This window comes from Dipodomys merriami, unplaced genomic scaffold, assembly GCF_024711535.1.
Source record: "Dipodomys merriami isolate MVZ:Mamm:240054 unplaced genomic scaffold, mDipMer1.0.p SCAF_3, whole genome shotgun sequence".
NCBI lineage: Eukaryota > Metazoa > Chordata > Mammalia > Rodentia > Heteromyidae > Dipodomys > Dipodomys merriami.
Window position 1 is genome coordinate 92,916,879 of NW_027204492.1, and position 27,464 is coordinate 92,944,342.

Here is a 27,464-nt window from a genome sequence, read left to right on the forward strand (position 1 = left end):
ATTCTTTTTACTAGGTATCTTTTTCGTGAAGAGGCAAATATTATTGTCCTAGTTTAACTAGGTAACACAGCAGTCATGCCTGGTAAAAGGCCTTTCTTTGCTGTAATGTTAGAGGAACTTGATAACAAAAAGAAGACATTTTTTTCACCCCTCAATCTGATCTGCACTTACTGTGCTTTCAGTGCTTTGCTCATTTACAGAACTTCATTTTGCAAACTTTTGGGATTCAGGCAAGACTTAATTGAGCATGATGAAAATACTATGACTTTCTAGATCAAGTATATTGTTAGCATTATTGGTTTGTGTTTAGCAACTGCCTATAGCCTTGTTTCGACTGTCTTGAAAATGAGGTACAAAATGATTTAAATATTTTTTTTCTTTATAGACTCAATAATGATTATTAGTTTTTAAGTATTTCTTAAAACGTCTGCCCCAAATTGCCCCGGGGACATTTTTAAAAAATGAAATGAAGAATGAAGTTGAAAATCTTTAGGCTATAGATGAAACTTATTCTATTTACCAAATAACTAATATCAAGAAGAAAATCCCTAAAAATTAAAACAACCACTGGATGAAAATAGTTAGAATTCAACTGATGAGATTGACTTTCCCTTAGCTATTTTAATCCTTTCTGAGGAAATTGTTTTCTGTAGTATTTGAGATGAGTCTGTTAAAAATCAACTTTAAATTACATTGTATCTTTTGAGTTACTATTAATTCATTATTTTTTGCCAAATTTTGCAAAATCTTATTTTTCCTCTACCATTCAGGCTCTTCCAATAGTTGTTTCTATTCATGAGAGATATATGTATATTTATTGGATAATTTTCAGATACAAAAATAATTTTTGATTTTTAACTGTTCAGCTTCCATAGAGACTGCACTTCCAGCTATTGTTGTTCCCATCCTGGAGCCCTGTAGTAATTCGGAGTGCCTACACATTTTTGTAGATTTGCATTCTGGAATGTTCCAATTTATGCTTTATGGACTTGGTAAGTTACTGAACAATTTCGTCACTCAATGTAAGAAAAATGTTTTTAATAAAAACAAAAAATATATTTTTTCTGCCATTAGTATTGGGAAGGATGGTATATCTAGCATTTAAAGTAGGTATGGAAGAAATAATTAACTGGCATCTGTTTTTTAGAGCCCTATTTTAACTGAATTTTGAAATTTTTTTTTTTTGGCAGGTCCTGGGGCTTGACCTCAGAGCCTGGGCACTGTCTCTGAGTTTCTCAGCCTTAAGGCTAACACACTACCATTTGAGCCACAATGCTACTTTCTGCTTTTTCTGAGTAGTTTATTGGAGATAAGAGTAGTGATCACGTACTTTTCTACCCAGGATGGCTTTGAACCGTGATCCTCAGATTTCAGCCTCTTGAGTAGCTACGATTACAGATATGAGCCACCAATGCCTGGCTTGGATTATTATTATTTTTATTATTATTATTATTATTTTGGTTGGACCATGGGGCTTGAACGCTGGGCCTGGGCACTGTCCCTGAGCTTCTCAGCCTCAAGGTGAGCACTCTACCACTTGAGCCACAGTACCACTTCCAATTTTTTTTTTTTTGGTCGGTCGTGGGACTTGAACTCTGGGCCTGAGCGCTGTCCCTCAGCTCTTCAGCTCAAGGCAAGCGCTCTACCACTTGAGCTACAGCACCACTTCCGGTTTTCTGGTGGTTTATTGTAGATAGGAGTCTCACAGTCTCTCCTGCCCGGGCTGGCTTTGAACCGTGATCCTCAGATCTCAGCCTCCTGAGTAGCTAGGAGTACAGGCATGAGCCACCAGCGCCCGGCTTACCACTTCCAATTTTTTGGTGGTTAATTGGAGATAAGAGTCTAACGGACTTTCCTGCCCAGGCTGGCTTTGAACTGTGATCCTCAGATCTCAGCCTCCTGAGTAGTGGCTTGGATTATTTTTAATTAAACTGCTAAAATAAAGTGTATTCATACCATTTATTATATTAAAGTAATAATGGTAATAGCTAATTATCCATCTTTAATAGTTCATTTTCTGTTAAACTCCTAGTAGTTAAGTGACATGGAAATGACAAAGGATCCTAATGTCATTCATGGGAAGAGAGTGAGTTTATGACAGTATAAATATCTATGATGATTTTGGTTTCAGAGTCATGGAGAAAAGTATTTTTCTCTGGCTTAAACATGGTAGAAATTAAAGTTTGATTTGTAGCTGTTCTGTCAATGACGTAGTGTTCTGAAATGATGAAATACTGGGAACTTAGTGTTTTTTTATTGCTGGAACAGTGTTCTTGAATATATTAGCACCTTTGCCATTTGAAATTAATATTAGGCAAGCTAAATTGATGAAAATAAAGAACCTTCTTGTTATATAGCTCTGAAGATGATTTTTATGTGAGCTCCTCACATAAAAACTGGATTCATAACTTGAGTCATATCACATTTATGATGGCTAAATGACAAATGAGTGACTGACCTATTTATGAGTTTTTTATTGTTATCACATAGTTGTGCAAAGTGAATTCTTTTAACTAGTATTAAATCAAAATGATGATTATTCTTTTTTTTTTTTTTTTTTTTTTTGTTGGTCATGGGCCTTGAACTCTGGGCCTGAGTGCTGTTCCTTAGTTCTTCAGCTCAAGGCTAGTGCTCTACCACTTGAGCCACAGCGCCACTTCTGGTTTTCTGGTGGTTAATTGGAGATAAGAGTCTCACAGGCTTTCCTGCCCCAGCTGGCTTTGAACCGTGATCCTCAGATCTCAGCCTCCTGAGTAGCTAGGATTACAGGCATGAGCCACCAGCACCCGGCTGTGATTATTCTTTAAAATTCTTTTCTTCCTTTTCCTCCTTTGCTCTCTTCCTTTCTTTCCTTTTCATTTAAAATATCAATACCACCTTTATTGACAGATCAAGGTTACAACAGTTCTACAAAGCAGCAGTATGACAATCTCAAGAAAAGTGTAAACTTGTATTAGACTGGCTAATATTCTTTATCCATGTCTTCTCCTTGGACTCTATCTGCTGCTAAGAATCCTTCTCTAGGGTGGCCATGCCCTCCCAAGCCTCAGAAAAATCTTCCTTCAGTCCCTTCACCCACACCATTGACAGTGGCATACTTGGCATACATCAGGTGATACTTGAGGTGCATGGGAGCTAGAGTGCAGCAGTGAGTATGGTGTGTCTCAGAATGCACGTAGCTTACTGTATTAGCCAGTTCTCTACCTAGTACTATTGTAGGAGACTGGTAATTATGCCAATAAGGAGAGTACCAATCCATAAAGTAGATGATATAATTGGTCTTGATGGTAGCTGTGGGGGACCATATCACCATGGTAAAATAGGTAGCAAGTCATGTATTTACTATAGCAAGGGTCACATTTCACCATCTGATTGGCTGGCCCAAAGCTAGCACTGGTGACTCCTGCTACAGTAAGCTGCTCGTGGGAGACTTTCCCAGCAGAGATGACAGGGATATATGTGGCCATAGGGAAGTGGATTTAGGAATAGGTACCAGTTCTGGAATACTGTCTAATCAACATTCAGACCTTCACCTAATCTGAGAGAGGGTAATCAAAGATACAATTTGGCTAATGTGATTAGTTTAATATAGGTTGGGTATTCAATATTATTATTAACTGCAGATACTGTAGATGGCCTCATTGTCTACCATGATGTACTCAAGGGTGGTGGGGTGATGAGGATGTAGTTGTAAGACTCAATGACAGCCACAGAAATGTGGAGAGGGCTGGTAAATGGAGAACTGCAACTTGAAAATCTTGCTGTAAATCTGTAGAAAGATGTTCCATCATTGGGGAGGTGAATACTGAGCCAGTTCCCTCATAAAAGCTATGGAAATCCAGGAAACCCTGAAGACCTGTGTACTGCTTAGACAGCTTGCAAATTTAGTCTCTTAACAAGGTGAATGAATTTGCCAGTGTTGTAGTATTCACTGGCATAGTTATTGGAAGCTTTTTCCTTGCTGTGATGAGCTGTTCAGTATAGAAGACCTGGTGGCAGATGCCATTACAAACTCCATCAATGATTGTAGGATCCAAATCTATAAACACTGTCCTGGACATCCCTCACACTAAAGAAGGTGTTGAAGGCATCATCTCTCCTGAGGAATACCATATTGTAAGCAGTAGAGCTCCTGGCAGGCTTTGTAATCTGAACATTAGTCTGGCCCATGTGGATGGAGTTGCACTCATTCATGTTTTTCACATAGATGTGACTTGTAAGGTTCCTTGGACTGAAGCAGTGACAAAGGATCTCCCCCTAAGTAGTCTTGGGAGAGAAATAGTGAGAAGCCAGCTAGTCTGGAGGCCTCTATCCTGCTTACCTGAGGCAGGAGGCCAGCTCTGGATTCCACTGCAGCCCTACTTCCTAAAGCTTTTCCTTTGTTTTCCTGATAATTTCCTCATAAATAAAAACCCCAAACATATAAAAATGGGTGAAACATGAAGACTTCAAACACCCTTGTATAACTACTTAAGATAATAAAAAAATAAAAAATGAGAGAAACAGCAGCAAAATCTCTATGGATATGTGCTTGTTTTAGGTCAGGCTACTATTAAAGAAATAAAAATAAATTTATTTTATAAAAAATAAAATTTTAGCTAGGTACTGGTGGCTCATGCCTGTAATCCTAGGTACTCAGGAGGCTGAGATCTGAGGATTGTGGTTAGAAGCCAGCCTGGGCAGTAGTGTCCAATTAACCACTAGAAAACTGGAAGTTGTGCTGTGCCTCAAAGTGGTAGAACACCAGCATTGAGCAAAAGCTCAGGGACAGCTCCCAGGCCCTGAGTTCAAGCCCCAGGACCAACAAAAAATAAAATAAAATTTATTTTCTCATAGTTCTGGAGGCTAGAAATTCACAATCATGATGCCAGTGTGGTGGGTTCTCCCCACTGCCTTTTCTGGCTGTTTTCACAAGAGGGGTGCTCTCTCTGTCTCTGTCTCTGTCTCTGTCTCTGTCTCTGTCTCTGTCTCTCTCTCTCTCTCTCTCTCTTTCTCTGTCTGTCTGTCTCTCTTTCTCACATACACACATATCCTTTCTTATAAGTGTTTTTTTTTAATTTAAATTTTATTGTAAAGATGATGTACAGAGAGGGGTTACAGTTACATGAGTCAGATAATGAGTACATTTCTGTTTGAACAGTGTTCCTCCCTCCCTTGTTCCTTCTTATAAGTGTTCTAAGCCCACCACGATGGCCCTGTATTTATCACCTCTTCTATATGTAATTACCTCACAAAGACCCCTCTCCACATATCATGTTAGAGATTAGGACTTCAATGTAAGAATTTACAAGGCTAGGGGATAGGGGGGAAAGTAATTCATTATATAGCAATCTTTTTGTATTTTAATTTTCTAATTTTTCTATACTTTTTCCTATTTGTTGAAATTTTTTTTATCTTTTCAGTGGTTTTATTTATTATCTAATGTAATTAAAAATTTATTCTGGGCCAGGTACTAGTGGCTCATACCTATAATCCTAACTTCAGGAAGGTGAGATCAGAGGATCGAGGTTCAAAACTAGCTCAGGCAGGGCTGGGAAGGTGGCTCAGTGGTAGAGCGCTTGCCTTGCATGTATAAGGCCCTGGGTTCGATTCCTCAGCACCACATAAGCAAAAAGAAAAAAGCCGGAAGTGGCGCTGTGGCTCAAGTGGTAGAGCGCTAGCCTTGAGCTGAAGAGCTGAGGGACAGTGGCCAGGCCCAGAGTTCAGTCCCCACAACTGGACCACAAAAAAACAAAAAACAACCAAAAAACTAGCTCAGGCAGGAAAGTCCATGAGACTCCTATTTCCAATAAACTACTCACAAAGGCCAGAAGTGATGCTGTGGCTCAATTGGTAGAGTACTAGCCTTGAGTACAAAGAGACTCAGGGACAGAGTCCAGGCCCTGAGTTAAAGTCCCAGGATTGGCTAAATAAATAAAATAAATTTAATGTGGCATATTTATTTAATAAGACAGTTTTCAGCCAGTAGCTCTTATTCCTGAAATGATATGTTTGGTAAATAAACATTTCAGTGGAATTTTTTTTTTTTATCTATGTGCTGGTCCTGGGATTTGAACTCAGGGCCTGGGCACTACACATGTGCTTCCCCCCTCCTCCCTCCTGCCACTTTCCCCCAGTCCTGGGGCTTGAACTCTGGGCCTAGGTACTGTCTCTGGGTTCCTTTTGTTCAAGGCTAGTGCTCACTCTACCACTTGAGTCACAGCTCTACTTCCGGCTTTTTCTGTAATCAATTTGACATAAAAGTCTCATGGTCTTTCCTTCCCTGGGCTGGCTTGGAACCATAATCCTCAGAGTTTAGCCTCCTGAGTAGCTAGGATTACAGGCATTAGCTACCATGGCATGGTTTGCCTGAGTTTTTTTTTACTCAAGTCTAGTGCTCTGTCACTTTAGCCACAGCTCTATTGTCTTTTTTTGGTGGTTAATTGGAAATAGGAATCACGATCCTCAGATCTCAGCCTCCCCAGTAGCTGGGATTCCAGATATAGGTCACTGGTACTTGGTTCAGTGAGATTTTTTAAAAAATAATTTTTAAGGTTCTAACTATAATAATAACTATGAGCTTTAAATAGTTACAAGTTGAAAATACCAATTAGAATTTGCTATTTGCACCTATGGAACAGCGGTACAACTTGTGGGGGAGTTGGGGGAGAAAGAAAGAGGGAGAAAAATGAGGGAGGGGTAACAAGTTAGACAAGACATGTACTCACTGCCTTACTTATGTAACTGTAACCCCTCTGTATATCACCTTGACAATAAAAAATTTTGCTATTTGCTAATTTGTATTTGCTATTAGTTATTACCTATGATTCCTGAGATATTAAAAAGAGGAAAAACATTATGTTTATAACTAATGGTACATTTAGTATTTCTCTGACTCAAAAAATTACACGTTTTTTTGTGTCTAAAATAGTAATTTTCTTTTAGGTTTTAGGCTAATTAGATGAAAATTTTATTTCTCATGTAAGTAATTAACTAATGAAGTGCTTTATTTAGACCAGGCCACACTGGATGATATGGAGAAATCTGTAAATGATGACATCAAACGGATTATTCCCTGGATCCAGCAACTGAAGTAAGCTTATTTATTTAGCTCAGTGCTAAAAATGGAAGACTCTCTTGACTGGATATGTTTTCTTCTCCATCATTGCTCTTGAGAGTCACTCTTCTTAAGGTTTATGACATGAAACTTGAGTACCTTTTGGTACCTTTAGTCTCTAAATTCTCTTGGAATAGAGCCAAAATGGTAGTGTGTCATATCAAATTCTCCTGCAGCTCAAATGTAGGCATGAAGGGCATGACACTCAGTTTTTATTCCTCACCATAATTTCTCCTGTTCAAGCACTTTACAAATCAATTACACAATAAATTTTTTATATCAGGAGTTCTCTGTAATAAAGTCTTATTTGTCCTTATCCAGCATTATCTTCATAGTATAAATTTCACCAGCTGACACTGTCAAGAGCAATCATTTCTGGTGCTTTAATACCATCATTTATTTAGTCTCAAAATCCACTGAAGGCCTCATATTAAATAAAATTGAAAATCAAGCTAGAGATAATTTCATTATCACTGTTGTTCACAAAGGCACAATTATGGCAACTCTAATATACTGGTTTTTTTAAAATGAATGAAAAAAATTCCAAGCCAGACACCAGTGTCTCATGCCAGTAATCTAGCTACTCAGGAGGCTGAAATCTGAGACTTGTGTTACAAAACCAGCCTGGGTAGACAAATCTGAAGAGCTTCATCTCTTTTTAAACAACAAAAAGAGGTAGAGGTGTGTCAAGTGGTAGAGTACCAACTGAGCAAAAAGCAGAGTGAGAGTGTGAAGTCCTGAGTTCAAGCCCTAGTATTGGCATAATAGAAAAAAATAGAAAAAAATCCAAGGAATAAAAATGTAATTTAAGTGATTAAAATCAAGCTCACGCCTGTAATCCTAGATACTCAGGAAGCTGAGATCTGAGGATCATGATTCAAAGCCAGCCTGGGCAGGAAAGTCCATGAGACACTTATCTCCAATAAACCACCAGAAAACTGGAAATGGCACTGTGGCTCAAGTGGTAGAGCACTAGCCTTGTGCTGAAGAGCTAAGGGACAGCGTCCAGGCCCAGAGTTCAAGCCCCATGGGGGTGGGGGGGGGAGAGATTAAAACCAAAACTGGCAAATGTGAAAGGGAGTCAGTGACTGAAAGACAAAAAATAAAAATGAAAAACCAGCAGCCTGGCAACAGTGGCTTGTACCTATAATCCTAGCTACTCACGAGACTGAACTCTGAGGGTCATGATTTGAAGCCAGCCCAGGCAGGAAAGTCTGTGGGACTCCTATCTCAATTAACCACCCCACAAAAGCCAGAAATGGAGGTATGACTCAAGTGGTAGTAGTAGTGTACCAGCCTTGATCGAAAAAGCCAATTGAGAGCTCAAGGCCAAGTGTTAAAGTCCAAGAACCAGCAGCTCCCCTTCAAAGGACTTGTCAGTGGCATCTGTAGTTTTTGTGTTCTTCTAGCCTCTCTTCTTCTTTTGCAAACTTTGGTTTCATAAATATTTGAAGATTCAAATTCAATATAAGTAGGTAATATTTTCATTAACAAGTCATGAATTTTAATGCCAGTGTATATAATATGTGAAATTTTTGGGAGGTGAGTGGCTATTTGGTTTACCTGTATATAAAATAAATAATAGTCTTTAGCCGGGCGCTGGTGGCTCACGCCTGTAATCCTAGCTACTCAGGAGGCTGAGATCTGAGGATCGCGGTTCAAAGCCAGCCCGGGCAGGAAAGACCGTGAGACTCCTATCTCCAATAAACCACCAGAAAACCGGAAGTGGCGCTGTAGCTCAAGTGGTAGAGCGCTTGCCTTGAGCTGAAGAGCTGAGGGACAGCGCCCAGGCCCAGAGTTCAAGCCCTACAACCGACAAAAAAAAAAAAAAAAAAAAAAAAAAAAAAAAATAGTCTTTAATCTGAATAATAATTTCTAAATTTTTTCATGCTTCAGCAGTTTTTTACATTTTAACTGAATAAAGTTTAATAATTCCCTTCTTGCCTAACATATTGTCTTGTCTTTATCTTTTAGTTTTAGTTCACAGAAATACAACCTAAGCCCAGAAAGCCAAATCCTGAAAGCCTTGATAAATTTGCTAAATTAATTATCAAATATACATCTTTACATTAACCCATATAATTTACTTGAAAAGAAAGTCCTAGTGTTGTTACTTATAATAATGCCTCTCAAGGGATATCTGGTAGATGCCAGTTTATCATTAATATTTCATGGGATGTTGCTTTTTTTTTTTTTTTTTTAGTTAGTTGTGGGGCTTGAACTCTGGACTAGGCACTGTCCTTGAGCTCTTCAGCTCAAGGCGAGCACTCTACTACTTGAGCAACAGCACCACTTCTGGCTTTCTGGTGGTTAATTGGAGATGAATCTCATGGACTTTTCTGCCTGGGCTGGCTTTGAACCAAGATCCTCAGATCTCAGCCTCCTGAGTAGCTAGGATTATAGGTGTGGGCCAGCAGTGCCCAGCACTTTTTTTTAAAAAACAAACTTATTGATATATAATTTACATATCATAAATCTGTGTATTTAAACATATAATTTGTAGTAAATTTACAAAGTTTTTCAATAATCATTACAAATTACTACAATCCAGTTGTAGAAGATTTTGCCACACCAAAGAGATGCCTATATATTGTCAGTCCCCATTCCCAGCCCTATGCAGCTCTACAAATCTGCATTGTCTTTCTGAAAATTGGCTATTCTGGACATTTTGTGTAAATGGAAACATAAGACATATAGCCTTTTTGTGATTGGCTTCGTATACCTTTTTCTTTTTTCTTGTGCTAGCATTGGAGATCCATGCTTTCATGGCTGGTGCTTTGTCAGTTGAGCCATGGCTCCAGTTCCCACTTAGCATATTTTCAAAATTCATGTTGGAACATGTATAAATACTTCATTATTGTGGCTGAATAATAGTCCACCGAAGGATATATAGCGTTTTATGTATGCATCAGTTAAGTAGTTGAATTGTTTTCACTTTTAGCTTATTGTGGATGATACTCTATGGATACTTTCATGAAAGTCTATATGTGAATTTATATGCTCATATTCCTCTTAGGTGATACCTAGCAGTAAAATTGCTGAAGCATGAAGTAAATTTACGTTTGATTTTTTTTTTTTTTTAAAGAAACTGCCAAGTATTTGATATATGAAAGTTTCTGGTTTTCTCTCCTTGTTAACCCTGTCAATATCTTTAATGTTGACACATTAGTATAAAGAAGTATCTTATTGGTCTGGGAAGGTGGCTCTGTGGTAGAGCTCTTGCCTTGCATGCATGAGGCCCTGGGTTCGATTCCCCAGCACCACATATGCAAAAAAAAAAAAAAAGAAAAAAAAAGCCAGAAGTGGCACTGTGGCTCAAGTGGTAGAGAGCTAGCCATGAGCTGAAGAGCTGAGGGAGAGCACTCAGGCCCAGAGTTCAGGCCCCACGACTGGATCCAAAAAAAAAAAAAAGAAGTATCTTATTGTGATTTTATTTTATTTTGCTGGTACTAAGATTTGAACTCAGAGCCTCACGTCTTAAGTGAAGACTTGAGTTGACTTTTCTACTCAAGGCTAGCACTCTTCTACTTGAGCCACACATCAACATCTGGCTTTTTGCTCCTTAATTGGGAAGAAAAGTGTCTTGGATTTGCCTGTCCAGACTGAGACTCTTTTTGAACCACAATCCTTAGATCTTAGCTTTCTGAGTAGCTAGAATTATAGGCATGAGCCACCAGCACCCAGCTCACTGTGATTTTGATTTACATTTCCTTACTGACTAGTGATAATGAGCTTCTATTCATGTGATATTTTATGTTATGCAAAAAATGAATTCTAGAGAAAAGCATACAAATTTAAACCCTAACTTCATTATTATTGATCAACACACATAATACTACATACACTTCAATAAATCAGAATGAACATAATAATACAGGGAAAAATAACAAAAACTATGTTTCACTAAAAGTGCATATATAGCAATTAAGAGAGACAATTACTTTTTTTCTTGTGCTAGTTCTGGGGCTTGAACTCAGGGTCTGCATGTTCTTCCTGAGCTTTTTTGCTCAAGGCTAGTACTTGAGCCATAGATTCATTTTCGGGGTTTTTTTGGGTGCTTATGTAGAGTGGCGACTCATAGACTTTCTTGTCTTGGCTGGCTTCAAACTGCAGTCCTCAGAGTAGGTAGGATTACAGACTGAGACACCAGACTGGCCAGAAAATTGCTTTTTTTTTTTTTTTTTTTGTCGGTCATGGGGTTTGAACTCTGGGCCTGGGTGCTGTCCCTCAGCTCTTCAGCTCAAGGCTAGCACCTTACCACTTGAGCCACAGCGCCACTTCCAGCCTTTTCTGCTTATGTGGTGCTGAGGAATCAAACCCAGGGCCTCGTGCACACGAGGCAAGCACTCTACCACAGAGCCAACTTCCCAGCCCCAAATTACTTTTTAAAAGAAAAATTATTTACATTATTTTTTTTTGTCGGTCATGGGGCTTGAATTCTGGGACTGGCCAATTTCCCTGAGCTCTTCAGTTCAAGGCTAGCACTCTACCACTTTGAGCCACAGCTCCACTTCCAGTTTTCTGGTGGTTAATTGGAGATAAGAGTCTCACGGACTTTCCTGCCTGGGCTGGCTTTGAACCATGATCCTCCGATCTCAGCCTTCTGTGTAGCTAAGATTATAAGCATGAGCCACCGGTGCCTGGCACTATTTATTATTCCACAAAATCTTAACAAAACAAAAATTCCAGTGCAAAATAGCTATTCCATATATACTTTGAAAAGACCACCCCATATATCCAGAGGCTTTGGGTTTTGTTTTTTACTTTTTTGGTGGTATCAGGGTTTGAACTTAGTGCCTTGCACTTGCACATAGGTGCTTTGCCATGTGGACCGTGCCCCCAACCGTTTTTAACTTCAGTTACTTTTTGAATAGGATCTGGCATTTATGCTGGGGCCAACTTGAACTTTGATGCTTCTATTTATGCTACTCATGAAGCTAGGATAACAGGCAGCTACTACCATGGCCAGCTTTTATTGGTTCAGATGGCATCTCATACCCTTGGTCACACTTGCCTCAAATCAAGACTCTCCCTACCTCTTTCCTAAGTAGTTAGGATCACAGATATGAACCACAATGACTGGCAATATTTGGAGAGTGTCTTTTCTATTTTCTTTTTCTTTTTTTTTTGGCTGGATCTGGGCTTCAGTTCGGGGCCTGGGTGCTAACACCCTGAGCTTTTTCAGTTAGAGGCTAGTGCTCTTTCACTTGAACCACAGCTCTACTGTCAGCTTTTTGGGGTGTTAATTGGAGGTAAGAACTTTACAGACTTTTCCTGTCTAAGCTGGCTTTGAACTGTGATCTCAGCTTCCTAAAAGTAGCTAGGATTATAGGTACCACCAGAACCTGGCCACTTTAGGCATTTTATAAAGGATGGTGAGACTAATTTGTACTGTCTTTGAAAGATAGGAAATATACCATTCCCTGTCATAAACTAAACCAGTCTTAGAGTTAATTTTGTTTTACAAATAATCAAAATCATTCACATTACAGATTAAACTTTTTATTTTTGACTGGGATTTGAACTCAGGATCTTACACTTACTGTGTAATCTTGCATGGCTGGGATTATAAAACAATCACCATACTCAGTTTACTTGTTGAGATAGGGCTATACTCTAACTACAATCCTCCAAATTTTTGCCTTCCTCTTAGATGGCATTACAGGTATGCACCACTGCTCCCATTTTAAACTTGTTAAAGTCACCTAGAACTAAGAATCCAATATAAAACTGGGCAGAAATGATTCATTGATATAGTCATTTGTGTATTTGTTAGTTCGTTATATTACAATTAATTGAATTTTAGTGGCCTTGATTGTGTTTATAAATCAGTAACAAAATATATGACTATTTGATATGGATTATCTTTTAAATTTAGGTTTTGGCTTGGAAAACAACGTTGTAAACAATCTATAAAACATTTACCCACAATAAGCACTGAAACATTGCAGCTTTCCAATTACTCAACTCATCCTATTGGAAAACTTTCTAAGAATAAGCTGTTTATTAAACTTACCCGTCTTCCACAATATTACATCGTAAGTATACAAAGGGATGATGGGGTGGATAAGTTTAGTGATTCTGTTGGTGTCTTAAATGATTTAATTTGTGATTGAATATTTGACCTTCATATAGCAATGTCAAGCCAGATGGTATGGATGAGGGAAAGAGGATAGCCTCCATCTGTCACCCTAAAATCTTTATTCCTATAGTGAAGCCTAGTTTCTGACTGAAATGCAATACTTTTGGAGTAGCTAGGATTATAGGTCTGAGCCATAGGCTCACCAGAATTCACTCCCAAATTTCCCATGTTAATCCTTTATAACAATCAGCCTCCCAGGCTGGGTGCTGGTGGCTCACTCCTGTAATCCTAGCTACTTCGGATTCTGAGATCTGAGGGTCATGGTTCAAAGCCAGCCTGGGCAGAAAAATCTGTGAGACTCTTACAATGTCCCTGATGTTTATCTATGCTGTTGTAGATATAATAGTTCTTTTATTACAGCACTTAGTATTCCATGATGTAGATGAGCCAGGATAGTCACCAACTGAAAGACATCTAGGTGGTTTCCATTTGGGGTACTTGTGATTAAGCTGTCAGAAATATTTACATGCACTTTTGTGTGGACATAAACATAAATTTTCAATTCTTTGGATGAGTTTGAGAGAGGAATAGTTGGGTTGTTACATGATACGTGTTGTTCTCTCTTTTTTTCTTTTGTTGCAGGTACTAGGGCTTTAACTCAGGACCTGGGAGCTGTTCCATAGTTGTTTTTTTTTTGTTCAAAATTGGCACTCTACTACTTAAGTCACAGCCCCACTTTCAGCTTTTTGGTAGTTAATTGGAGATAAGAGTCACATTAACTCTACTGCCCAGGCTGGCTTTGAACTGAGCTCTTCAGATCTCAGCCTCCTGGGTAGCTAATAATACATGCGTGAGTCTTTGGTGCCCACTTTGTATGTTGTACTTTATAAGTAATTGTCAAAACAGGATTTCAAAGTGGGTATACTCCCATCAGCACTATCTTGATCGTTCAAGTTGTTCCTCTTGCCTGTAATTTATATTGTAATTTTTAGAAAGCCATTCTGATAGTGGTAGTTAATCATGTTTTTACTAATTTACAGTGTTGTAATGATTGACCATGTTGAGATCTTTTTAGGGAATGATGCTGGGGTTTGAACCCAGGCCCTTGAGCATTTTGGACAAATACTGAACTATATCCACAACCCTGATTTGTTACTTGTTTAAGGTTTTTTTTTTGTTATCTTGCTTGTTTTTTTTGAAACTAGGTTTTATTGTGTAGCCTAGGCTTGCCTGCAACTTTCTGTGCAGTCCAGATTGGCTTTGAACTTGAGATCTTCCTGCCTCAGCCTCCCAAAAGCTGAGTTGATATGCATTCATTAGCTAAATGTCTATTTTCCTTTTCTTTTTGAGTGGTGGTGTTGAACTCAAGGAATTATGATTGCTTAGCTGGCACTCTACCATTTAAGTCATGCCTACAGCCCCATTTTTTAACTTTATTATTATTATTTTTAAGTAGTTGTACAAAGAAGTTCCCATTCTACAAAACAGTATATGAATACAAGGTGTCTGACAACATGTCACCCATCGCTCCTAACCCATCCCTTCTCTCACGTTTCTTTTCTTTTTTCTTTTTAATTGAGATGAAGTGATTACATAAATTTCACATATTTTACAGTATTGTGAAATAGTGATACTCAGTTAAAGTCACAAACACATTTTAACCTTCACAAGGCAAATTGTCATTTTATGGTCTATAAACAATACAATTATTTCTTCTATATCAGGTGATGTTTACATTTCTTTCTTTTAGCTTAGTGTAGGCTGTTCCCTCTTTCCCTCTCATTCCTCCCTTCCCATCGCTGTCTTTGGGTTGCTTAGGTCTTTTTCTTCTATGTTCAGTGCAGCTGATGGGCCCCTTTGTTGTGTGTTGTTCTGTTTCCCACTTATGCTGCATCCTACTCCTTGCTTCCCTCTTGAACCACAGCACCACTTCCGGCTTTTTTCTTTTTGCTTATGTGGTGCTGAGGAATCGAACCCAGGGCCTCAGGCATGCGAGGCAAGCGCTCTACCACTGAGCCACCTTCCCAGCCCTAGCAGTGTGATAATTTCTTGAAGAAAGAATGGAGAAGAGTAGAAAGGGAGGTAGGATGATAAACAGGAAACTGTGTCAGTTAGAAACCTTCTCTAATGTCATTAATTTTTGTCACCTGGGGACTTATCTTGAATTTTGAGGTAAATAAGGAAGCCTTACCCCTCCCCCCCCACCAAAAGTACAAGTACCATTTATTTCAGTTACATGCTTGGGCCCAGTAAGAGCCGGGGGCACCATCCCATAAACCCGCAGCTAAATGTATTCTCCCCTTCCCCCTGCCCCAAGAATGCTGCTTTTGTGTGAAACTGGGACTTGAACTCAGTATCTGACACTTTTGCTCATTAATTGACGCTTAAGCCATACTTCCAATCCCACTTTTTTGATAGCATAATTGAAGTTTTCTTTTCTTTTTTATTGTAAAAATACCGTACAGAGGGGTTATAATTACATGGGCAAGATAATGAGTACATTTCTTATCAAGCATTGTTTCCTCCTCCTTTGTTTCCCCTTCCCATCCCTTCCCATCTCCCCCCCTGCCCCCCCACTGCCCCTGTCAAAGTTGTAAAGTTCATTTTTCAACATAATGACTTGTACATCTCATTGTTGCAATGGGTCGAAGTTTTCTTTCTTTTTTTTTTTTTTTTAAAGATGTACACCAGACTTATAATTCTAAGTACCACTTAATACAAGGAGAATATCTGGTGCTTTTTAATTCTCTGAGATTCTTTTCTGATTTGGGTCTTTTTAGGTGGTGGAGCTACTAGAGGTTCCAAATGAACCTACGCAGCTGTCATACAAGTACTACTTCATGTCTGTGAATACTGCAGATCGTGAAGATGGTCCTGTTATGGCACTGCTCCTGCAGCAGTTCAAGGAAAATGTCCAGGACTTGGTTTTGCGTACAAAACCCGGGAAACCAACCAAAACTGGTACCAAGCGCAAGGTATGTTCACCTATAGGAATGAGTACAGTTATTGTATTTTTAGTATGGGAAAGAGCTGGGGTTTTGTTTTTGGTTTTCCAAAAGTACTAGAGATGAAAACAAGGCCTTACACTTTCTAGACAGGCATTCTGTCACTTGAGCTATACTTCCAGTACTTATTTTTCCTTATTTATTTTCAAAGTGGGATCTCACTTTATGTTCTGGCTAACATTGCTTATGCTTTTCTGTGTTGCTGAGGATGATAAACATGTACCTCTATGCCCAGCCATTGTGTTTTCCCTTATATAGATGAGACGACAGGCATGTACTACTGTGCCCAGTCATTGGTTGAATGAGTCTTGTGAATGTCTTTTTGCACCTTAAATTGTGATCCTCTAATTTTTACCACCCAAGTAACTAGGATTGTAGGCTTGAGCCACTGCACTCAGCTTTAGATAGGGGTTTAAAGAGATAAAGCAGCAATGAAGCTTAAATAACACTTGTCTACCTTTTCTTTTTCTTTTTCTTTTTTTCTTTCTTTTTTTTTGGGGGGGGGGTCGGTGGTGGGGCTTGAACTCTGGGCCTGGGCTCTGTCCTTGAATGCTTTAGCTCAAGGCAAGTACTCTACCACTTCAACCACAGCACCACTTCTGGTTTTCTGGTGGTTAATTGGAGATAAGAATCTCATAGACTTTCATGCCAGGGCTGGCTTTGAACTGCAATCCTCAGCTCTCAGCCTCCTGAGTAGCTAGGATTACAGGCATGGGCCACCAGCACCTGGCTTTGCTTTTTCTTGATAATAGTGCTTGCTTGCTTGCTTTTCTTTTTTCTTTTTCTAATGGCTTGCTTATGCTAGACGAGTGCTTCACAGAGCTACATTCTTAGCCCTTGGATTTTCCCCCCTAATTTATTGTTATTATAGAGGTGATGTACAGAGGGATTACAATTGCATGAGTCAGGTAATGAATACATTTCCTTTTACCAGTGTCCAGTCAGCTCCACTGCTGCACTTTTCACCCTTTTTCCCTCAAGTTCTATACCCTCCCTCTAACCCTCCTGAAGATATACATTTGAATACACATAAGGAAAAGAAGAAAGACTTATCAAAATTTAAAAATATAAAAAATTAAAAAGAGAGGTCTCTCTCTTTTTTTTGGGTCCGGTCATGGGCCTGAACTCTGGGCCTGGGTACTGTCCCTCAGCTCTTCAGCTCAAGGTTAGCGCTCTAACACTTGAGCTATAGTGCCACTTCTGGCTTTTTTTTTCTGGTTATGTGGTGCTAAGAAATCGAACTCAGGGCCTCGTGCATGCAAGGCAAGCGCTCTACCACTGAGCAACCTTCCCAGCCCCAAAGAGAGGTCTCTTGTTTCCATATCTTGGAGTTCATTCTGATATTTTATGTTAACATGTTTTACATTAACATTAAGAAGCACATAGGCATTGTGCTTACATGTTTCCATGTTAAGAATATCCTCTTTTGGTTTCATTGTGTACATGTATTTAGAATCCAGCCCTTGGATTTTTGAGACAGGGTTTTGCTGTGTAGCCCAGCCTGGCTTTGAACTCGAGATCTTCTTACCTCAGCCCTCTAAATGCTGAGATTGCAGGTGTATACTGCCATACCTGGTAAATCCTCCTATTTTAATTGATAATTACATGTTATTTTCCACAAGAGAATTTGTTAAACACACAGTATTTACAATTAAATTACCAGTGTTTTAGTTAGTTCTTTACTCAATAAATATTTGTGGCAAGAAGGCCACCTTTGTTTTGGTTAACCTTGAGCTTCATTACAGTAGTTAAACACTCTTAATGATTTATATCACACTTTTTTTACCTACTTGTGTTTTTTTTTTTTACTTGTTTTGTAGTTGTCTGATGATTCATGCCCAGTGGAATCCAAGAAGACCAAACGATCAGGAGAAATGTGTGCCTTCAATAAAGTTCTAGCTCACTTTGTCGCTATGTGTGACACAAACATGCCATTTGTTGGACTTCGGTTAGAGGTAACTTTTAGAACACTTCTGGCTACTGTAAATAAGAGTCATTTTAGCATGTGTTGCTCAAGCTATACAGGTTCAACTAGGAGAACCTATTCATTTGGGGAAGGGTGGGCTGTAATAATAGCATCTAATGGTATATATGTAAAACATGACTTAAATTACTTCACCTCTTGTTCTAGCTTCTGGCCTTCTATATATATAAAGGGAAGTTAAATTCTTCTGAATTAAAAATGAACAACTTTTGAGAATTAACATTTTTTAAATCTTCTAGTAGGAATATTGTTTTCTTGTTTGTTTGTTTTCTTTTTTGGTCGTGGAGCTTGAACTCTGGGCCCAGGCACTGTCCCTCAGCTCTTCAGCTCAAGGCTAGTGCTCTACCACTTGAGCCACAATGCTACTTGCGGCTTTTTCTGCTTCTGTGGTGCTGAGGAATCAAACCCAGGGCCTCATGCATGCAAGGCAAGCACTCTACCACTGAGCCACCTTCCCAGCCCTAGTAGGAATATTGTTTAAGCCTAACTGAGATGGTTAATTCATAAAGGGGTAGTTCTTTTGAGTTAGTGAAGCCATGCATAATAAAACTGGACTCCTCTCTGAGAAGTCAGTCAGAAAGGCATATTAAATAAAAAATTTACTTTTGTCATATGGAAGAAGCAATAGACTAATGCAGAATCAGTGACTTTCAAGAATAATGGTCCAGCATGGTCCTCAAACATAGAGGAAAAGGAAGGTAATGGCCTGTAATTTTTATATTTCCAAAAGTTGGCCAAAGATTGATAACCTTTCAATACTGATATATTAAAACTAAATTATTTCCCTCTAGTTCCAAGGGTCTTTTTTTTTGTCAGTTGTGGGGTTGGAACTCAAGGCCTGGCTGCTGTCTCTGAGCTTTTTTTCACTCAAGGCAAGTAAGTGCTCTACCACATTGAGTCACAGTGCACTTCCGGTCTTCTAGTGGTTATTGGAGATAAGAGTTTTATGGACTTTCCTGCCCAGGCTGGCTTTGAACCGCGATCCTCAGATCGTGGTAAGTTATAAATAAAGGAGGGAAGTGAAAGTGGGAAGGTGAACCTTCTCAGTTGGGCTGATGAAGATGGCTTATGAGTTGGCAAGCCGTTACTGTAAAGGGTCAGATAGTAAACATTTCAGGGTTTGTGGTTTGTATGGTCTCTGTTACAACTACTCAAGTAGTGCAAACCAGCCAGAGTTGCCTTTAAACAAATAAGCATTGGTGTTTCCCAGTAAAACTTTATTTTACAAAATAAAGCAGGAAGTGGGCCAGATTCAACCTGCGAATCATGTGTAGTTTACTGACCTGTCCTTTAGAATTTTGTGGAATATGTAGGCAGAAGATAAGGTATGAAATTGTGAAGAATAGTAATAGAGAGAAACCCAAGCCCAGAAATAATAGACAGCTAAAATAGATGCTCATGTCCTTGATATACCCATTTCTAGAACTCTGAGTGAGGTCAGTGCTAAAGCTCCTAAACTGAACAGGGAGTATCTGTGTTTTCTTTCTACTTACTGTGTTTTTGGATTCTTTCATCTTGTCATTTGCATTAATTGTCTTGAGTGTCATTCAGTTACTTCTTTTACAGTGGAGAAGAATGATACATGGTGTTGAGACAGTGATATATAATTATGTCTATTTCAACTGTCGAAATATCTTCTCTGTATTCCCACACTGTTGCATGCTTATGATATGTGAGAACATTTTCCAGTATTTGAACTCAGTCAAGCTCTTAAAGACTTACCTACAAGTCGGTCACTGGTGGCTCATGCCTGTAATCCTAGCTGCTCAGGAGGTGGAAAACTGAAGATCACAATTCAAATCCAGCTTGGGCAGGAAAGTTGGTGAGACTGTTGTCTTTAATCACCAGAAAACCAGCAATGACACTGTGACTTAAAGTGGTAGAGCACTAGCCTTGTGCAAAAGAGCTCAGGGACAGCACCCAGGCCCTGAGTTCAAGTCCCACTACAGACCAAAAACAAAAAAAAAAAAAAACCTTACCTACATATTCTAATCTGGTAGAAACTTGTAGCCAAGTTAAGAATGAAAGGAAGCAAATTCTCTGCTTAAAATAATTTACACTGATGTGACTAACCAGACCCAACTGTACCATAGATGTTTATCTCTCTGATTGATAGAATAGTGGTAGCATTTTAAAAGATACATATTTTTATTGTAAAAATACTGTACAGAGGGGTTACAGTTACATGAGTAAGGTAATGAGTACATTTCTTATTGAGCATTGTTACCTCCACCTTTGTTTTTCCCCTACCATCCCTTCCCTCCCTACCTCCCCAACTCCTTTCTCCCCACCACCCCGAAGTTGTAAAGTTCGTTTTCAACATAGTGTCGTGTACATCTCATTGTTACAATGGGTCAATCTGTATCCTTGTTTCAGCATTTTATTATTTCCCTTCCCCTCCCCAAATTAGAAAATTCTATATACAAGATACAGGGCACCGGAATCAAATATAGTGAAAACAAGGGTTATACCATGGGGGAAGAACACACAAAAGAAACAAAAAAATTACATAGTACCTTATAAATACATTAAAAACAATAGCAAGAAAGATAAAACCACTTGTGTCCTTATCTTGGGGTTCATTTCACTTAGCATCATCTTATATGGTCATATGTACATAGCTTTTGACCTTTTCTGCTTGTCCTAGACATATACTAGTTATTGCAAATAAGGGAAATCATGGGACCTATGTTTCTTTGGGTCTGGCTTACTTCACTTAATATAATTTTTTTCCAAGTCTTTCCATTTCCTAACAAATGGGGCAATGTCATTCTTTCTGATGGAGGCATAGAATTCCATTGTGTATATATACCACATTTTCTTGATCCATTCATCTAATGAGGGGCATCTGGGTTGGTTCCATCTCTTAGCTATGGTAAATAATACAGTGGCAGCATGTTTTCAACCATCCCAGCCTTTACTTCCTTTTGAATTTGAACCCCTACTCCCTACTTGGTTAGCAGTTAGTTTTCTAAACCTCTGCCCTCCCCAGGCCACAGAGAAGGACTCATTCAAATAATTAGAGTTTCCTTTTTGGAAGAAGGTATGTATAGATACCTGTAATAGAAGACCTGCCAAAGACAAGAATATCTTCAAAAGATCAGAAGACTTTCTGCCATTCTTCAATAACTTGTAGTTTCATGGGAAGTATTTCAAGTATTACTCTACTTTCTTCTTTTTTTTTTCTTTTTTTTTTAAATTTAATTTAATTTTATTTGTGAACATACTGTACAGAGGAGTTACAATTACGTGGGCAGGATAATGCGTACATTTCTTACCAATCATTGCAGCCTCCTCCTTTGTTTACCCTTCACATCCCTTCCCAGCCTCCCCCCCAATCCCAATCCTTCTCCTTCCCCCCCCTTCCCCCCCCCCCCCGCACTGACGTTGTAAAGCTAGTTTTGGACATGACAACTTGTACTTCTCATTGTTGCAACAGGTCCACCTGTATCCTTAAACAACTGGTTTTTCCCCATCTCCTCCACAAGTTATACTGACATCAAATATAGTGAAAGCAGGGGTTATACTGTGGGGGAGGGATATACAAAGCAACAAAGAGATAATCTTATAAATGCGTTAGAAACACATGCATGAAAGAAAAAAACATTAAAATACACATCTAAGGGTTCATTTTCCTGACATCACATTATCTGACCTTTTCCGCTTGACTCATACATATACTAGATATTACAAATAAGGGAAACCATGGGACCTATGTTTCTTCTTAACTCACTTTCTGAGTCCTCCAATTGGAAGACGTTCTCACTGGATAATCATTTGCCTCATACAAGAAATAACTCATTAAATACAAAAATGTATTTCAGGGGCTGGGAAGGTGGCTCAGTGGTAGAGCACTTGCCTTGCGTGCCTGAGGCCCTGGGTTCGATTCCTCAGCACCATATAAGCAAAAAGAAAAAAGCCGGAAGTGGCGCTGTGGCTCAAGTGGTAGAGTGCTAGTCTTGAGCTGAAGAGCTGAGGGACAGTGCCCAGGCCCAGAGTTCAGGCCCCACAACCGGACCCCCCAAAAAAATGTATTTCAGCAGTTACAAACTTTAAAAATACTGTTTATGATAAATAAAGAGATATGACTATGAGTCAAACCTTGTTTTGAGGCAACAATAGAATTATACAAGAATACACCTTATTTTTTCAGGTACCTCTTTGGAAGCCACTAGAATTGATTCTGGATTGCTTTTTGCTCACTGATAAAATTAGGTGAATCTCATAAATTTTGAAGATTTGCCACCTGTGAAGATATTTAGAGATTCTGGGATACTTTGAGTTTCAGTTGACTCAGTAGCTTCCTAGAAAATCTTAATGGCAAAGATAATGTTCATAACTGATAATGTTGTAACTTTGGGAAATTACTGGTTCTAGAATAGATGTCATGAAAATCAAGACAGTAGTACATAGAAAAAATATTTTTTTCTGTAAACTTAATGGTCTGGTATTACTGTGCTTTTCTCTTTCTAGTTATCCAATCTGGAGATTCCACATCAAGGGGTGCAAGTAGAAGGTGATGGCTTCAGCCATGCAATTCGCTTATTAAAGTAAGCCCTTTTCACGTGTCTCACTTGTTATCACAGATTACTGTTATACTCCCAGAGTTGTTCCTCTCTTTCCATACAACAGCGAAAAACCAAAACCTATGAATGTGACAGATTTCTGCACAGAATTACCAATGTCCCAGGTGGAAATGGGTCCAGTCCCCTAAACTTAAAGAGTGGCAGTCTGGCACCACTGTTTTTTAGGATGTCTTTCCTCTGCTTCTCATTCATTCAACAGGTATTTTCTGAATACAACTGGGTGTTGGACTTGAATACTCATAAAGCCCTTCAGAGTGTTTGGGTTCACATAGCAGAGGGATGTGGGCTCCTTAAGAAGTCAGGAAGGGTATCCCTGAGGAAGTACCAGTTGTAGTCAGGCTGAAAGTAAGAATTAGCCAGAGGGAAGGGAAGTGGGGTTAGTTCAGTGTCCTAGCCAGTGAGTAGCTGTTAATGCAAAAGTGTAGTGTCTTAGAGGGATCTAAAAGGAGTTTATTGTAACTGGACGTTAAAGGGAAGGACTATAGATGTAAGCAGGATGGATTAGATCCTGCAGGGTTTTTCTAAATGTCTTCCAACAATTTAGACTTAGTGTTAATAACACTAAGAAGCCCTTACAAGCCAGGTGCATGTGCTTGTAGCCTAAGCTTACTAGAAGGCCAAAGCCAGAGGGTCACTTGAGCCCACAAGTAGAACAGCCTAGGCAATGTAGATTTCATCTAAATTAAAAAATAAAATAAATAAAAACCACAATGAAAAAACCATAGATTATTTTCAACAGACACTGACATCATTAGGTGCTTCTGAAAGTTCAACCTGATTGCAGTATAGAGAATAAATTGGAGGATAACAAGACCAAAGTAGCAAAACCAGTTGCTGAACTGGTTCATGATAGATTTGTTAGTAGCTTAGTCTAAAGTGGGTTCTACAAGTAGTTAAGGATGATTGTTAGCCTCGTGGTGTTGGCTTATACCTGTAATCCTATATACTTAGGAGTTTGAGATATGAGGATCACAATTCAAAGCCAGCCTGGGCAGGAAAGTTTGTGAACTTTTATTGCCAATTAACTACCAAAAAAAAAAAAAAAAGTGCAGCCAAGCAGATACAGGTGGCTCATGCCTGTAATCCTAGCTACTCAGGAGGCTGAGATCTGAGGATCATAGTTCAAAGCCAGCCAGGGCAGGAAAGTTATCTCCAGTAACCCACCAGAAAACCAGAAGTGGTGCTGTGGCTCAAGTGGTAGAGCACTAGCCTTGAGCTGAAGAGCTGAGGACAGTGCCCAGGCCCAGAGTTCAGGCCCCACAACTGACAAAAACAACAACAATAACTATTCTTGGCAACCACAGATAAGAAGATGTTAACACTTGTGTTCTATTCTTTTTAGATATATTTTTCATGGTTTGTAAGATTTTGAAAATACCTTGTTCTCAGCATTTTTACAAGAGAAGTTTCAGTCCCCTTTATGAACTCGAGACACCAAGAAAACTCCTTCAGAGTCCTGCCTAGGAGGGAAGCACTTCTTTTTTTTTTTTTTGGTCAGTAGTGGGGCCTGAACTCTGGGCCTGGGTGCTGTCCCTCAGCTCTTCAGCTCAAGGCTAGCTCTCTACCACTTGAGACACAGCGCTACTTCCAGCTTTTTCTGCTTATGCAGTGCTGAGGAATTGAACCCAGGGCCTCATGTGTATAAGGCAAGCACTCTACCACTGAGCCACCTTCCCAGCCAGCACTTCATATTTTTAAGTTCATTTCATAATAGCTTCTCATGCTTTCTAGACAAATTCTACCATTTAAACCATGTCTCCAGTCCTACACCATAATTTAAAAAAAAAAGTCTTTAATTTTAGCTTTTGTTTCTTTATTTAGAATTTAAAGGAAAAATACAGAAATGGATAAATTAAAGATATGTTTGTCTAGCAAATGCCCATTATCATGGTCAGGTATGCAAGTGAAGAAAGAAAGCATAAATGATAAATATCTGATTTTTTAAAATAAAAATCCTGTACAGATATAACTAGTACCAATTGTTCTAATGCATTTAACCTTGAGAAACTCTCCTGTTAAACTTTTAGTTCTAAGTATGTTAATATTAACTAGGAGTATAAGTTATTCTTTTACACATTTTGCTCCTTTCTTGCTGAAAATATGTTCTTATTGACCTTTTCCAAATATCAGCTGAGCAGACCTCATATCATGCATCTCTTAAATCAATGTATCAGATGTATCTTGGTAAATTCTAATTGCTATGGTCTACTACCCTGAGAGCCACGTGCTTGTGGTGACTAGCTTTGAGCTCTTGGGCAGTCTTTCCATCTTCTAAACTCACATTACAGTTCCAGGCATTGTCCCTATACTCTGGCCACCCTTCATTGTTTATTGTTTTGTTTTTGTCTTTATTGTTTCTTTACTTCCTGTAACCTATACCACTAACATACAAGCACAGATCTTTTTTTGCAAGTCACAGAACTCTGCTAATCCGTGTGTGTGTGTGTGTGTGTGTGTGTGTGTGTGTGTGTGTCTATGACCTTTATAAAGCCCATTTTGTGTGTGTGTGTGTGTGTGTGTGTGTGTGTGTGTGTCTCTATGACCTTTATAAAGCCCATTCCTCTCTGCTTTTAGGCACACTTATACTCCTTTAACTAGCACTTGCAGTGACCTCTCTGCTTTTGCACTACCAGGCCATCATGTACTTTCTGATGTTTGTAAGGCTCCTCCAAACAACTGACTCATCTGCCTTAAAAGACTGTAGCCTTGTCCCTCAGTTTGTTCTCTCTGAAGTTATGGAAGAAAATCCGAGCAGCTATTTAAAAATAACTATTTAAAAATAAAAATTTGCTGGGCACCAGTGGCTCACGCCTGTAATCCTAGCTACTCAGGAGGCTGAGATCTGAATCGCGGTTCAAAGCCAGCTCAAGATGAGATATCTATTTAAATTGGCTCTGCTTTATAACTTCTTTGACAAGATTCATAAAATGTAAGGGTAAGGCAGACAAACCCATGATCTACCTATCAAGTTCAAGAATGAACATACAACATACACAGTTTCTATAACAACTGAGAATATAGTCGGACAGTATTTTTCTGGTAGTGATAAAAAGAATGTAGTGTAAAAAATTAATTTTTGAGATGAAGTCTTACTTTGTGGCCTAGGTTGCCTTTGAATGCAAGATCATCTTGCCTTAGTCTTCCAAGTAGGATTTCAGTGTCTAACTTTTGAAAAACTTTAAAAAGCTAAATACTGAGGGGCAGGCAATATGATAGTTTCAATTGAGAAAGATTTGGTACTAAATTTTATTTTTATGCTATCTAGATTTCATAAATCTTACTGCCCATAAATGTTTTTGGCATACCTAACTCTTGTTTTTTAAATTGTTTATTCTAGCTTAGTGGTTCTTGCTCCCCAGGCCATTTTACCCTTCAAGGGACATTTGGCAATGTGTAGACATATTTTTGATTGTCATTAACTGGAAGAGGTGTGGGAGATGCTATTGGCATCTAGTAGGTCGAGAGGAGGGTGGCACAGGGCAGCTCCCACACCAAAGAATTCCCCAACCCCAAATGATAGTTTTGCCAAGACTGAGAAACCCTGTTCTAGGTGTTACATCTTGAATAAGAGATTCCCGTATTTCCAATTAAATATTTGTTTTCTTTGCCTTGTTATAGATAATCACTATACCTAGTCTGAGAATTTACAACCCTCTGAATTAAGGGATAATGCATAATTAACATATTACTCCATCATTTCATCCATTGTTGAAATAACTCACTAACAGCTAATATATCTTAATGTCATAATGGTTGTTGATAAAATGAATAGTCCATAAAGCTGTAGAAGAAAAATATTTAGGGAGGTATTTGGTTTTCCTGGGATAATTAACAATAAGTATTTTCTCTCTTGTTTTGTCTTGTTCTCCTCAGTGCCTTATAAAATAATTCTTTATGCTGGGAAACTGAAATTCAGAGAGGTTAAACGTGACTAAGAAGTAGACTTAGGGCTCTGACTCCAGAGCCTTTATTCTTTATATACTAAATGGTCCTGTATTCGAAGAATAGTTTTACATATGTTTTGTTTCTCATGTTGTATGTGTGCGCATGCCAGTCCTAGAGCTTGAAATCTAGGCCTGGGCACTGTTGCTGAGCATTTTTGCTCAAGGCTAGCACCCTACCACTTGACCTACAGCTCCACTTCTGGCTTGTTTTGGTAGTTATTTGAAGAGTCTCACTTTTTTGCCTCGGCTGGCATTGAGCCATCATTCTCAGATCTCAGCCTCCTCAGTAGGTAAGATTACAGGTGTGAGCCCAGCTAGCCTGTTAGTTTTTCTTGAATGTGTTCTAGATAGATTTCGTAGAATCAGTATTCTTAATTTTTCATCCTGTAGAATTGTGATCTTTTTGAATAAGATTATGGATAACAACAGATGTCACTTAGGTAAAGCAAGAGTTCTAATGTAGGTTGGTGATAATGAAAATGGGTTTAAAAACTGCCACTTAAGCTGGGCCACTGGTGGCTCATGCCTGGATCCTAGCTACTCAGGAGGCTGAGATCTGAGGATAGCGGTTCAAAGCCAGCCCAGGCACAAAAGTCCACGAGACACTTTTTTTGGGGGGGGGGGTCGGGGGGGGGTGTCCCGGTCGTGGGGCCTGAACTCTGGCCCTGGGCGCTGTCCCTCAGCTCTTCAGCTCAAGGCTAGAGCTCTACCATTTGAGCCACTTCCGGCTTTTTTTCTTTTTGCTTATGTGGTGCTGGGGAATCGAA

General features: G+C 39.0%; 1 protein-coding gene across 6 annotated transcripts in view; it reads left to right on the forward strand.

The window, feature by feature from the left end:
• The window catches only part of Med14 (mediator complex subunit 14), a 98,592-nt gene that overhangs the window by 31,007 nt on the left and 40,121 nt on the right, over nucleotides 1-27,464 (forward strand). For all 6 annotated transcript variants that reach the window (XM_070040617.1, XM_070040622.1, XM_070040618.1 and 3 more), the window contains 6 exons: nucleotides 867-992; nucleotides 6,994-7,072; nucleotides 12,975-13,134; nucleotides 15,959-16,153; nucleotides 18,004-18,138; nucleotides 22,641-22,717. In XM_070040617.1, coding sequence (XP_069896718.1) covers nucleotides 867-992; nucleotides 6,994-7,072; nucleotides 12,975-13,134; nucleotides 15,959-16,153; nucleotides 18,004-18,138; nucleotides 22,641-22,717 — 772 coding nt within the window. The remainder of the gene's footprint in view (nucleotides 1-866; nucleotides 993-6,993; nucleotides 7,073-12,974; nucleotides 13,135-15,958; nucleotides 16,154-18,003; nucleotides 18,139-22,640; nucleotides 22,718-27,464) is intronic.